The sequence below is a fragment of the Calypte anna genome, chromosome 1 (assembly GCF_003957555.1).
Source record: "Calypte anna isolate BGI_N300 chromosome 1, bCalAnn1_v1.p, whole genome shotgun sequence".
Lineage (NCBI taxonomy): Eukaryota > Metazoa > Chordata > Aves > Apodiformes > Trochilidae > Calypte > Calypte anna.
In genome coordinates this window covers 51,743,575-51,756,788 of record NC_044244.1, presented here as the reverse complement: position 1 = coordinate 51,756,788, position 13,214 = coordinate 51,743,575, and the positions used below count along the sequence as shown (strand labels likewise).

The window sequence follows — 13,214 nt, the reverse complement described above, 5'->3', positions numbered from 1 at the left end:
GAGAGCAGCAGTGCAGCTGAGAGGGTATCTTGGTCTTCCCTGGGCTTTGTCTTCCCTAGTTGTACAGAACACAATTCAGTGCTAAGAAAAACATTTCAACACCAGGCTCACAATTCAGTGTTAATAAAAACATTTCAACACCAGGCTCACTCAAGGCTCCCTGGTGCCCAAGGTGATGCCATTCTACAGCATCCTCACAACCCTGCCCCTTATCTTTTGCATTGGTGGCCAAAAAAAAGTTGCTTCTTTCTCACACAACCAAATGCCTCAAGAAATGAAGATGTCTCCATTCCCCCTAGACAAGAGGAAGGGGCTTGACAGGTAAATTTTAAAAATCTTTCACTTTGGTGGGATTTCTGTCCTTGGGGAGGTGAGCTGACCACATTCTCTCCCCCAGCCTGACAGGCAAGCATCACTCTGGGACACCCCTGCGGGCTCTCACCGCAGGATGCTCCATTTCAAGAGCCTCAGAAGGTTCCAACACATCTCTCAGGCCACGTTTCCAAGTGCCCCCAAAGCTCTCAGGCCTGAGCAACCTCCAGGCTGCAACACCCCACGTGTCTGCGGTGATGAGAAGATTTAACATGATCCAGCAAGGTGCACTTGCAGCCCAGAAAGCCAACCATACCCTGGGCTGCACCAAACGAAGAGTGGCCAGCAGGCTGAGGGAAGTGATACTCCCCTGTTACTCTGGAACCACAGCTGCAGGATTGTGTCCAGTTCTGGAGCCCCCAGCACAGGGAGGACACGGAGCTGTTCAGAGGGCCACACAGATGATCAGAGGGCTGGAGCACCTCTCCTGTGGAGACCGGCTGAGCGAGCTGGAGTTGTTCAGCCTGGAGAAGGTTCTGATGAGACCTCATAGTAGCCCACCACTACCGAAGGGGGCCTATGGGAAAGCTGGAGAGGGATTTTTTTACCAGGGCATGGAATGATAGGACAAGGGAGAATGGCTTTATAAGGAAAGAGAGTAGATCTAGGTTAGACATTAGGAGGAAATTCCTGTGAGGGTGGTGAGACACTGGCACAGGCTGACCAGGGAAGTTGTTCCAGGCCGGGTTGGATGGGGCTTGGAGCAACCTGGTCTGGCGGGAGGTGTCCCTGCCCATGCAGGGGGGGTTGGAACTGGATGATCTGTAAGGTCCTTTCCGACCCAAACCATTCCACGGTGACCCCCACGGTCACGGCGCCACCGGGGACACCTGACCCGGGAGGGGATGAAGGGGGAAGGGGGGGTAAAGGGGCGGGGGTGCTGTGCGCGCGCGCGCCTGGCTCGAGCACTCCCCGCTCCTCTCGCGCATCGGGAGGGGCGTGGGGGGTGGGGGTGGGGACAGGGGCGTGGCCGCCCTCGCGCCTCGCCTCGGTGGGCGGGGCCGAGGGGAGGCGGGAGGAGGGGCGGGGGGAGAAGGTTGCTCCTGCTCCAAGATGGCGGCGCAGAGGAGGAGTCTGCTGCAGAGTGTGAGTGGCACTTTCCTTCCCCCCACACACCCCCTCCCCCCCTACTCTATGTACACGCACACCTTCAGGTGGGTGCGAGGGGGTACCCGGGCTTCCTCCTCCGCCCTTCGTGTGGGGAGGGCAGGGCAGGGCAGGGAGAGTCCCCTCTCAGTGGGGAGGCGAAATGCTGCCCTCCCGCCCCCATTGCTGCCTGGGAGCTGGGGGTCCCAAGTTGGGAAGAGGTGTGCTCGCCGATCCCCACCCTGGGATGGCTTTCCGCTCTGCAGCGCTGTGGGACTGGGAGGGGGTGCCCTGTGCCTGTGCTGCGGGTTTCGGGGTGCCCCGGTGGGTGAGGGGCAGATGGCGTTTGCGGGCCGTGGGTCCGTGTCCTGTCAGTGTGTGCCGGGGAGATGGCGGCCCCAGGGGTGCTTCTGGTTGCTGGCAGCAGCAAAGCCCCAGTCCCCTTGTTCTGGGTGAGCTACTCCAGCAGGGAGCCAGAGCCTTCCCTGTGCTCCCGTGTGAGTGTCTGATTCACCAGAGGAATAGCTGAGCTAGTGCTGTGCTGTATTGAGTGTAAAACACGGGTGCAAATTTTGCTTCTGGTTTCTTGTTAGCAAGAGCCAGAGGTGCAGCCAGAACTCTGCTTCAGAGGGAAAGGAAGTGGTAAGTGATCCAGTTCTCCAGCAGGGAATATGAAGTTGTTGGCAGGGGTGGTGTGCTACCCTGTTAGCAGAGAAAGAGTGATCAAGCATTGGAATGGGCTGCCCAGGGAAGTAGTGGATTCTCCATCCCTGGAGATATTTAAAAAGAGACTGGATGTGGCACTCAGTGCCATAGTCTAGTAACCGCAACGGTGGTTCAAGGGTTGGACTCGATGATCTCTGAGGTCCCTTCCAACCCAGCCAATTCTATGATTCTATGATTCTATGAAAGGTGGGTTGAGAAGAGGTTGAGGGTGGGCTTGTAAGCTGTATTATTCCAGAATCCTCATTTGAGGCTGCTTGGGGTTTACATGGTCTCTTGGGGTTTACATGGTCTCTTTCCTCTTTCTGTCTCCCAGGAACAGCAGCCCAGTTGGACAGATGACTTACCATCCTGCCACCTCTCTGGGGTCGGCTCAGCTCCAAACCGTTCCTACACTGCGGATGGAAAGGGGATAGAAAGTCACCCTTTGGAAGATAACTGGCTAAAGTTCAGGTAAGTGGGTTGCACCTGGGACACAAGACACCTGCAGACACAAGGGCTGGTAAAAATGGTATTTAGTTTGTTACGCAGGACTCAGAAGAAGAGGGTGGGGCCCAAGCATTCAGGAGGTGTCTGGAGGAACTAGTTGCATGTCTCTCACTGACATCTGTGACCTCTTTGCTTCTGCCCTCCTTGGCAGGAGTGAGAACAATTGCTACCTCTACGGTGTCTTCAATGGCTATGATGGCAACCGAGTTACCAACTTTGTGGGGCAGAGGCTCTCTGCAGAATTGCTGCTGGGCCAGCTGCATGCAGACCACAGTGATGCTGATGTGCGTCGAGTTTTGCTGCAGGTAAAGAAACTTCTGGTTGGGAAAGGCTCCTGCTTATAACTCTACCCACCTCCTCTATTTGCCACCAGGGAAGCAGCATCTGGTTTCTGGGAGGGTTGGAAACATCTGCCAATGGCTGCAGTAGCACTTAGCCTTAATTAAGCAGTTGTAATGCTTTGTTTCACTCCCGCCTCGTACCCATCTGTCCCCCTGGCTTTGTCCAGCACAGTACTGAGAACTGTCCAGGAAGCTGCAGCAAGTGTTCAATGGACACATAGGAACAGGTCAGCCCTTGAGGGAGATGACAGTGAGTGAAAGGGGGAGGTAAAGATGAGGGGAGATGGATCTGTGAGTGATAGGCAAGTTCTTACAACCGACACACAAAATCATCACTGCTGTGAATGTTATTTTTATGGTTTTGTCTCCTGTTTAGAGTTGCTGCAGATTGTTTTTACAAGGTGCTAACTAGCTGCACTGAAATAATTGCATTTGAGTGTGATGCAGTGTTCCTTGAATGTCTGTATGCTTAGTGATCATACATTCTTATGGGCCAAGGTGTGAGTATAGGTAGCCTCAGAGGCAGTGGATAAGAGCTTAGTTTCTACTTTTGGTCTTTTTTAGGCTTTTGATGTGGTGGAAAGAAGTTTCCTGGAGTCCATTGATGATGCCTTGGCAGAGAAAGCCAGCCTGCAGTCCCAGCTGCCAGAGGTAATGTAGCTTTAAGAACAGAGATTGCTGGAGGTCTCACTTTCCAGATTGCTGGATGAGGTTTGGGTATATTAGTCAGTTTGGTCCAAGGGAGGCTGTAATTGGAAATTACTTCTCTGTGGTTCTCTTCTGGAAGCTTGTGTGAAGTGAAGCAAGGATCTTGGTCCACTTCCCAGAGTTCCCATTGTTAGTGCTGGCACTACTTAGACCTGTCATTGATTATCTTAGTAAGGAACTGCACACATCGTGGAGAAGACTCCAGCCTATACATGTGACTCTTCCAGGACAAAGCCATATTGTGCAGATGAGAGGCAAAGCCTCAAATTTGAATGGCATCTGGGCAGATGTGGTTTCTGTTCTTCAGGTGACCTGAAGTGCTGTCTCCAGCACCTTAGCAGAGCCATGTCATTTCTTAGCATTGAACAAATAACTGTATGTCTTGCACAGTCGTGGCATGAGGCTAAGACATGCCAAGATCAGTCTCCTCCCTACAGAATTTTGATTACAGCTGTGGTTTCTGTGTTGTGAACTGTGTGTTTAAGCTTCCAACTCATTTTGGGTTCCAGGGTGTCCCTCATCACCAGCTGCCTCCTCAGTACCAGAAGATTGTAGAGAGATTGAAGGTTGTAGAGCAGGAGATCTCTGGAGGAGCCATGGCTATTGTGGCTGTTGTTCTCAACAACAAGCTCTATATCGCCAACGTGGGTGAGTACGATTTTTTGTAAGCAGCCCAGTCACAATTCTAAGAAGTAAAAGAAACTTGAAAGTGGGGGATGGTTTCTTTGGCTTGTGTCCAGGGAGTGATAATGCTTATTAGCTACAGGAGCACTTGAAATCAGCCTGTCTCTTTATCCTTGCTGATGTGATGTGTATGACCAAAGAACAGGGGGAAAAGGGGTTGAGAGGCAGTAGCACAGGTTCTCTGAGAAAGAAAGAGCTCACCTGTGAGGTACTGGCTCAGGCCTGGATGAAAAGCTGTCTGTCAGGCCTGCTATGCTGCTAGCAAGGCTACTTTTTGGAGAACATGATGAGACAGTATATGAGCTTTTGTTTCTCTTCTTTTCTGTCTTTGTTCCCCTCTCCTGTTCCTTTTCCATTTGGATATGTTCTCCCTTTTAAGGCAGAGCTATCTGGTGCCTCATCTCGCTGCTCCCACTGCAGGTACCAACCGGGCACTGTTGTGCAAATCCACAGTGGATGGGCTGCAGGTGACTCAGCTCAACGTGGACCACACCACAGAGAATGAGGATGAACTTTTCCGCTTCTCTCAGCTGGGTGAGTGTTGGGTTTCACGTTCTTATCTGGAAACATCAAATGTTTCTGTTTATCTGGGGCACCAGGAATAACTTAAGGTGCCAGAAACTACAAATGACCACAGAAAGAAGGTTACTGTAGTTTCAAGTGTCAATTTCAGTGCCTTCTTGTTCTGTGTATCTATAGCTTTTGTGATGCTACAGGGTGACTAAGTTCAGCTCAGTGAACCAGTAGAAAACTGTCTTTTTTTTTTTTTTTTTTTTTTCCATGTTTTGAGAGTCAGCTTTGTGTCCAGCTGCCAAATTGACATTGTTTTGCCCTGCAGCTGTGTGATTGCTGTAGTTGATAGGAAGGCAGGAAAGGCAGGAGTGGAAGCACGTAGCCAGAGGGTAGAAGCGGGATGGACAGTATATGCCTGCTCCTTTGGAGGCAAACCACAATTATGCTGGGTTAAGTTCTGTGTGATGCTACACCCTTGGGATGGTGTGCTTCAATATGCTTTTGTCCAAGCTGCTGCTGATGCAAAAAAAAAAAACAACAGCTATGCTTCAGACAGAGCCAGGCCAAGCTCTAGCATTTACTGCTCTCATATCAGTATTTATTTTGCTTTAGGCGATTTCTCTTTTCCTTAACAGTGTTTGACATGTTTTCTTGGTCTAGAGCTAGCCCAGACCACCTGTATGATTGCTAGTACAAAATTATTCTTAGTGAGAATCTTATGCTCTCCACCTTTGTTTAGGTAGATCTAACATGGTATTCTTCATTAGGTTCACCTTCTAAATATATTCTTATCTGGTGAAGCTGTTGTAATTTTCTGCTGCTGTGTCTTGTTTTATTCTGCTTCTCTTCCCTTACCCATACTCCTGCAGTCAGGGTACGTGCTATGCAACAGAAGACTGAATGCAAGAATCCAGGGAAAGAGACCCTTTGAGTACCTTCTACTGCCAAAAATGCAAAATTTAACTTCAGCCCGTAGCAGAATGGGAGTCTACTAGAAATACCGCCCCTAATTTGGTGCAGCAGTGGCTTTCCTGCTGGCAGTCCCAGCAGAAGAGAGAGCCTGCAGAACAAGCCAGAGTGCACAGTATTTTTTTGAGGAAGGGGCAAAGAAGGTTGTTGTAGGGATAGATTGAAGCACAGTGATAAGACTTGGTTTTTGTCATGATACGGTGCCTATGTCACACCTCTCCTGGGGGAAGGGAGGGAGAGGTCTTATGCCTTTATGGGTCTTCATCCAGCAGTTTGTTCAGTTCTCCAGGAAAGTTGCTGGGATTTAGACACAACCTTCCTGGTGTGCTGCAAGCCTCCCTGTGTTTGTGTCTGTCAACAGTATGTATCCCCCTGCCAGGAGCTGTCAAGTGAGCCCGGCCACGTTGATGAGTCAGCTTTGGTCTGCAGCAGATGGCAGAGTTGTGTCTTACTGCTGGGGTAGGTGTGGAGCCATCTGTGCAGCAAGGCTTGGCTTGACTCAGAAGGGAGAGTTTCAGTTGGACCCTTGCCTTCACCTTGTACTGAGGACAGTCATCCTTACAAAAAAACCCTCAAAATAACAGTTTCTGCCTCTTAGCTCTAGATGTAGCCAGGGAAGGGGAATTGCCAGAACAGACCAGGTAAGTGGTTCATCTGCCCTGAGTCCTGCATCTAATAGTAGCTGCACCCAGGTGGTCCCTGTTAGAACCTTCTTCAAGAGGAGTTTCCTTCTTAGACCCCGCCAGAAGTGTATCCCGTTAAATTTATTTAAATAAGTAGTTGTTTGGTCATTGTCCTTATCTTAGTAGCCCATATCAGTTTGAGCAAATTCAGTTCTCCTTTTCTCCCTCTGCAATCTAGTGTGTTAGTGGAATTGTCATGTGGAGTTTAGGAGCAGCAATCAGTAACATGCAGAAGAAAAAGCAGAATCCTTCACAAACGTTTTCCTCCTTCCTGCCTTCTCCCATCACGTAGTCCGGAGCTGACAGGCACAGATGTTCCCCTGCCTCTTCAGCAAATGTGTGTGTGTCCAGGCCTGCTGCTGCTGGTGGCTTTGGACCAGGATGTGGACTTTGTCTTGGGGACTACCATTGTGTTCAGAGTGCACATGTCGGGCTGTGTATATCTCTCTCTCTTCTCCCCAGATTACTACTAACGAAAAGGTGTCCCTTGGAAGAGCAAACTGCTCTTCCTTTTTCTCCTCATTGGGCTCCTGATGATTCTTTGGCATCTTGTTTTGTCTTACAGTTCTCTTTAACTGTGGATATTTCTTTTCTCATTCCTGACAGCGTAACCAGAGGAAGTCCAGCAGGTGTCCCAAAACCAATTAAACTTTTTTGCTTTTCAATCTGGCAGGCTTGGATGCAGGGAAAATAAAACAAGTGGGAACTATTCGTGGGCAGGAAAGCACTCGGCGCATTGGAGATTACAAAGTCAAATATGGCTATACTGACATTGAACTGCTCAGGTGAGAAAAACTCAGATTTATGGTTTAGAGCCCCCCTTTTCTTCATGACCCCTCCATTCCCATGTCACCATTAAATAATGTGACACCCTGTGTCACCATTAAATACTAAATAACACCGTCTCTTCCCAGTGCTGCTAAGTCTAAGCCTATCATAGCAGAGCCTGAAATCCACGGAGGGCACTCACTGGATGGAGTGACTGGCTTCTTGGTGCTCATGTCTGAAGGGCTTTACAAAGCGCTGGAGGCAGCTCATGGGCCTGGGCAGGCCAACCAGGTGAGCCTGCTCACATGGAAATGGTCCTTTGGCTATTGCCTCAAGCTGGTAGTGTCACCTGCTCTTCGTACAGACTTTCCTCTTCATCTGTCCTGTGAGTGTTGCCCAGGTTAAATGCCTGTGCCACCCCATTCCAGTGTGTAATAATTCGGGAGCTGGTTTGCCGAGCAAGTTCTTCTAGGCAGCTGCCTGTCCCTTAGGAGTAGCCCATTAAAGGGAACGGGATGATTCTGGGCACAAGGACGCATACCAGAAGGTGAGATTGGCAAGCATCCCAGTCGGATGAGTTGCCATAAAAACTCTTGGAGCAGGTGGCAGGGAAAGGTTTACTCCAGAATCTCCTAAACATCCTTTTTTTTTTTAATTATTATTTGTTTCTATTTTTCATTCTCTGCTCAGGAAATTGCAGCCATGATCGCCACAGAGTTTGCCAAGCAGACATCACTGGATGCTGTGGCACAGGCAGTAGTGGACCGGGTTAAGCGGATCCACTGTGACACTTTTGCAAGTGGTGGAGAACGGTCCAAGTTCTGTCCCCGGCATGAAGACATGACACTGCTTGTGAGGAATTTTGGGTACCCTCTGGGGGAGATGAGCCAGCCCACACTGACACCAACACAAGGTATTCTGGGGAGAGAACAATAACAAAATGTCAGGTGGAAGAGCAGATCTCTTGACCAATCCAGCTCTGACCTAACACTGGGAGAGGAGATACTCAGTGTAGAAGAAATTTTCTTGTTAAAAGGATTGTTGGCTTCTGAAACCTGGAGTCTGTCACAATTTGACAGAGTACAGTACAGCATCTAAGAAAGGCAGTTTAATGTACATTCTTGGGTTCTTTGGCCCTTTGCCATGATGCACTCCCAGTCCACTCGTGTCTCAACTGTATTTTCAAACTCTCATTTTCTCCCTTCCCAGGAGGCCGTGTCTACCCAGTCTCCGTGCCATATTCCAGCTCCCAAAGCACAAGCAAGACAAGTGTCACGCTGTCTCTTGTCATGCCTTCCCAGGGCCAGATGGTCAATGGTGCCCACAGCAGCTCAACTCTGGATGAAGCCACCCCCACCCTCACTAAGTAAATACCTTGATCTCTTCCTACCCACAGTTTTCCCCTACACCTCTCACTGTGTGAAGTGTTTCAAAAGCAGAGAGGCACCTGTCAGTTACCTGTCAATCATTCCCTTATCTGCAGCATGGCCTTCCTGACTGGGGTGTTGGCAACCAGCGTGACGTGTTAGCTGGAGAGTGGTTGTGTGAGGGCTGGGAATGAGTAAAGTGAGCAGCTCTGTAGCCAGCTCTGGGAACACAACACGCCTTGGGGAGCAGCATCTGCTGCTGTTTGTGGAGGGTCCTCTGGCAGCGAGCAGCTCATCTCTTTGGATATTGGGTGCCAAGTGTGTTGGGTGCTGTGCAGGGAGGGAGTGTGGGTGCCTTTCATTTTGATAAGGGGGAAAGGCTATGCTGATCTGCTGGAGAGGCTGTGCTGCATGAGTTGGCTTCCTCAGAGGTGGAGGCCAGGATAGAATAAAAAGGATAAAGATTAGAACTGGTTTCTGTTTGGATCCACTTTGTGGGATCTTACTAGTTAGTGGCTCTGGTTCAGGCTCAGCCTTTGGCACCAGGTGGTGTGTGTACACACTGGGAAGCAAAGCAGCTCTCTGGTTATTGTGTTCTGGTAGCTGCAGAAACAATAAGGCTGGCGCACTGGAGCGGCTTTAGCTGCAACACAGGTCATGCAAGAATAGTTTTCTGTGCTGCCAGACTCTTCCCATAAAGCTCCCCCTCTATGGGTATGAGGAGGTCAGCAGAGTGCATGACCCTTTATTTTTTCATTGTTTTTTCCTGCTTCCCAGGTACTCTAGTGAGAAGTATCCCAGCCCATGGCAGAAGGGTCAGAACTAGATTATCTTTAAGGTCCCTTCCAGCCCTAGCCATTTTATAATTTCTTTACTCACTTCCTCAGACATCTGGTAGTACTTAAGGCTTTCCAGTTAAAGGTGCATAAGATATCCATTCCAGCCAGTTCTCAACACTTCTTAGTGCTCTGATACAGCAAGACATTGCAATTTTTTACCTGCTCGCTAAGAATATCTTGATCCGTGAAAAAGCTCACACTTGTTCTGGTGCTTTTCTTGTCCAAAGCATCAGATGGATAAAAATACTGTGTTCTCTCTCACTTTTTCTCTTCGTAGCCAAAGCCCAACTGTGACTCTCCAGTCGACTAACACTCACACGCAGAGTAGCAGCTCAAGTTCAGATGGGGGTCTTTTCCGCTCCCGACCCACCCACTCGCTCCAGCCAGATGAAGATGGACGTGTGGAGCCCTACGTGGATTTTGCAGAATTTTACCGGCTCTGGAACATGGACCATGGCGAGCAGGGAGCTCTGACTGTGTCCTAAGGTGGAAATCTGCCTCCTCCAGACACCCTGTGCTCGGCTACGCCAGCAAAGACTGAGGCCCCAGTGAGAGTGCTCTACCGAGGGCTGTGTTCTGCCAAGAGCTAACTCCTGTCCAGGATGTGCTGAGCACTGTGCTGGGGAGTGTGTGCAGCCCTCTCTAGACACGTGTTGCCTGTGCCATGCACCCAATCCTGACCAACCTCGTTCCCTTGGAAGCCCTGTGAACAGGGAAGGGGTCTTGAATGCAGCCCTCGCTGCAGGTTTTTTGCAAATACGGATGCAGAGAGGGCTCCCTCTGGATAATGCAAGAGTAGGGGCCTGGACAAAGGCTCTGTGTGTGTGTGTGTGTATGTGTGTGTGTGCAGGTGTGTGAGCACCCATGTGTAGGTGTACGTGTGTGTGCCTGCGTCTGTGTGTGCTGTCATAACGTTTCCACAACTTGGTTCATAATGCTGTGATTCCAGTGTTCAACTCCATAGAAGATACCTCTATTTTGCAGAATAAATAACTTATAGCTACAGTCATTGGCACCTATGTGGCTTGCTTTCTTCCTTGCAATGTTGTGTGTGGGTGTGACAGCTCTTCCTGGTGAAACCCTCTATTCATCCAGAATAGGGGGTTGCACCTTGCAGCAGGCAAATCTCTGCTGTAAAAGTGGGCTGAGCCCTTGCAGCTGGCTTAAAAGCATAAGGTCTTTGTCCCATTGTCTTTGCTGAACTTTGGTACTGGATTAAGGCTTGGAGTTAAACTGGAAATTCAGATTATTGTGGTTTGGGTTTTTTGTTTGCTTGGGGTTTTTTTGGTTTTTTTTTTTTGTCAGCAAATTCACATTGTAGCCCTTGATGCAAGCCATCTGGAAAGTTGCAGGAGGCAGGTGGGGTTTGTACCGAGGTTTTCCTCAACAGGCTGCTGGAAGCGCACAGCAGGAAATTACACGTGAACTGAAACTACACTGAACTGAAACTACACTGCGGTGCAGCTGCTTTGAAGATGCAGACATGCAGCCTGGTGTCAGGACAGAGAGGTGGGCAATGAGGAGAGGAGAGGGGAGGGGAGAGGGTAGAAGAGAGGAGAGGGAGAGGAGAGGAGAGGGTGAGGAGAGGGTGAGGAGAGGAGAGGGTGAGGAGAGGAGAGGAGAGGGTGAGGAGAGGGTGAGGAGAGGGTGAGGAGGAGAGGAGAGGAGAGGGGGAGGAGGAGAGGAGAGAAGAGAGGAGGAGAGGAGAGAAGAGAGGAGGAGAGGGGAGAGGAGCGGGTGAGGAGAGGAGAGGGTGAGGAGAGGAGAGGGTAAGAGGAGAGAGGAGAGGAGAGGAGAGGGTGAGGAGAGGAGAGAGGAGAGGGTGAGGAGAGAGGAGAGGGGGTGAGGAGAGGGAGAGGAGAGGGTGAGCGGGTGAGGAGAGAAGAGAGGAGAGGGAGAGGAGAGGAGAGGGTGAGGAGTGGGTGAGAAGAGAGGAGGGTAGAGGAGAGGAGAGCGTGAGGAGCGGGTGAGGAGAGAGGAGAGGGAGAGGAGGGGAGAGAGGAGGGAGAGGAGTCCTGTTGGTCTGCTGAGGGCTGGGCTATAGCTGGTGGAGGTGTTGGGATCACAGCCATCTTCCTCTTCAGTTCAGGCTTCTGACAGCAGGAGGCAAGCGAGGCTCTTCCCTCTCCCTGCTCCACAGCCTTTCACCTTCAGGCTGCCTTGCTGGGCTCTCTGGATCCTTTCTCTGCAAACGCAAGGGGGCCTTGAGGGTGATTGCTGTGGTGCAGTGCCTCATACCTCCTTGGGGTGTTCTGATAAAGCACCGGGCAAAGCCAAGAGAGAGGGCTAGGGGAGACCAGAGGAGAAAGGGCAAGTGAGAGAATCAGCCTGGGTTCCTTTCTTGATATATATTTTGTTTCCAGGTTGGTCACCTTGGGAAGGAGAAGGGGGATGGGAAGGGACCAGGATGAAGGAGCAGAGGCCAAACTAGTCAAGGCAAGTGTGTAGACAAGCCCTGGTAGCTTCAGGTTCAAGGCACTTGGGGTGTTCCAGCTTAGAAGGGTGGCAGGGGATTTAGCCCTTTGGATAAATTAAATAGCACCAAGTACCCTGAGGCAACATCTGAGTTCACTGAGAAATACGTGGGCAGGATGCGAGCAGTAAGAAATGCCTGCTTCCTTGGGAAGGCTCCACAGGGATCCCTTGCACATAGGTGGGTGGCTCTTTGGCACTGCCTGCTCCATGTTCCGCTGGCACAATTTTGCCCTCTGGGGTTTTATGTGAACCTTGTGGGGCTTTTGGCTGCTGGGCTGCCTGCAGTAGCTGGTCTTTCCCTGCCCTCCTGTGGTTCCCAGAAAGGCTGGGTGTGGTGAACGTGCCACCACAGGCACCTTCCATTGAGACCCTGCCAGGAAAGTGGCGTTCAGCGGTGTTGAGGGAAAGGCAGCAGAGTTTTATGAGGTTTGGTGCCTTGTCCCCTGGCTGATTGAGGCAAGGGCTGGCCGTCCTTTACCCGTGTCCTGTATTCTTGCCTTTTCCCAGCAAGGAGCAGGGAGTTCAGGTATCTGAGCCCAGCCTGATCTTGTTGTCCAGGACTGCTCTGAAATGTTTGGCCTGAGGATCAAATGCCTTCCTCCAGGTTGTCGTGTGGCTATTTAAGAGTATGGTTGGATCCTGGTATGGACTAAAATGGAGTTGAAGAGGTTTTATACTATTCTGCCTTCCCTAACCTGGCACGGGTTTCAATAGCTGTATAAACAAGTTTTTCTTGCTTATTCCCCCATCCCATTTATCTGTGGTATTTCCTAACTTATACTGAGAACATTTCCAATGGGAAATATTCCAGCATGTGGATGCTCCAGAGAAAAGTTTAAGAATTGCCAAATGCACTTATATAAATCAGATCATGCAAAACAAACTTATCCGTTGGCATAATTACCAGCTTAAGAAGTAAAAAAAATAAAGTGGGTAAGAGGGAGTGGATCACACTAAGCTGTGACTCTGCAGCCACTGGAAAAAAAAAAAGAGGTAAGGAAAATAAGTTTTCTGAACATGCTATGTAAGCCATGGCTTAGGAGCCTGGGTCAAAGAAACAGTCTGAACGTTGTGTACGGTATTTAATATTGTCCTTAGGGAGCAATGGGAAGATGCAGGCTGTAACAACAGTGGAAAAACCTCCCTCCCCTGCCCCTTTAGAATGAAGGAGTGGATGGAAGAGGACAGAACCAAAGT

The 13,214-nt window shown here is 50.1% G+C and overlaps 1 protein-coding gene across 2 annotated transcripts; it reads left to right on the top strand.

The window, feature by feature from the left end:
- The first annotated feature begins 1,385 nt into the window (after positions 1–1,385).
- Positions 1,386–10,544, top strand: TAB1 (TGF-beta activated kinase 1 (MAP3K7) binding protein 1). 2 transcript variants are annotated; one of them, XM_030469326.1, is made up of 12 exons: positions 1,494–1,526; positions 2,052–2,100; positions 2,498–2,634; positions 2,822–2,975; positions 3,576–3,662; positions 4,229–4,367; positions 4,824–4,937; positions 7,242–7,353; positions 7,483–7,627; positions 8,027–8,249; positions 8,546–8,702; positions 9,820–10,544. In XM_030469326.1, exons 1-12 carry the CDS (start codon positions 1,507–1,509, stop codon positions 10,025–10,027), a joined length of 1,545 nt encoding a protein of 514 aa, XP_030325186.1. In that variant the 5' UTR covers positions 1,494–1,506; the 3' UTR covers positions 10,028–10,544. The 2 variants fall into 2 exon arrangements, with proteins under 2 accessions (XP_030325187.1, XP_030325186.1); XM_030469327.1 differs by lacking the exons at positions 1,494–1,526; positions 2,052–2,100 and adding an exon at positions 1,386–1,458 and having other exon boundaries at positions 9,820–10,543.
- The last annotated feature ends 2,670 nt before the right edge of the window (positions 10,545–13,214 follow it).

Bases quoted from the DNA above. Each gene is read 5' to 3' on its own strand.
- TAB1 (XM_030469326.1), top strand. From the start codon at position 1,507: ATGTACACGCACACCTTCAG. The intron at 4,938-7,241 runs GTGAGTGTTGGG...TCAATCTGGCAG, and splicing joins TTTCCGCTTCTCTCAGCTGG to GCTTGGATGCAGGGAAAATA. The intron at 8,703-9,819 runs GTAAATACCTTG...TTCTCTTCGTAG, and splicing joins GCCACCCCCACCCTCACTAA to CCAAAGCCCAACTGTGACTC.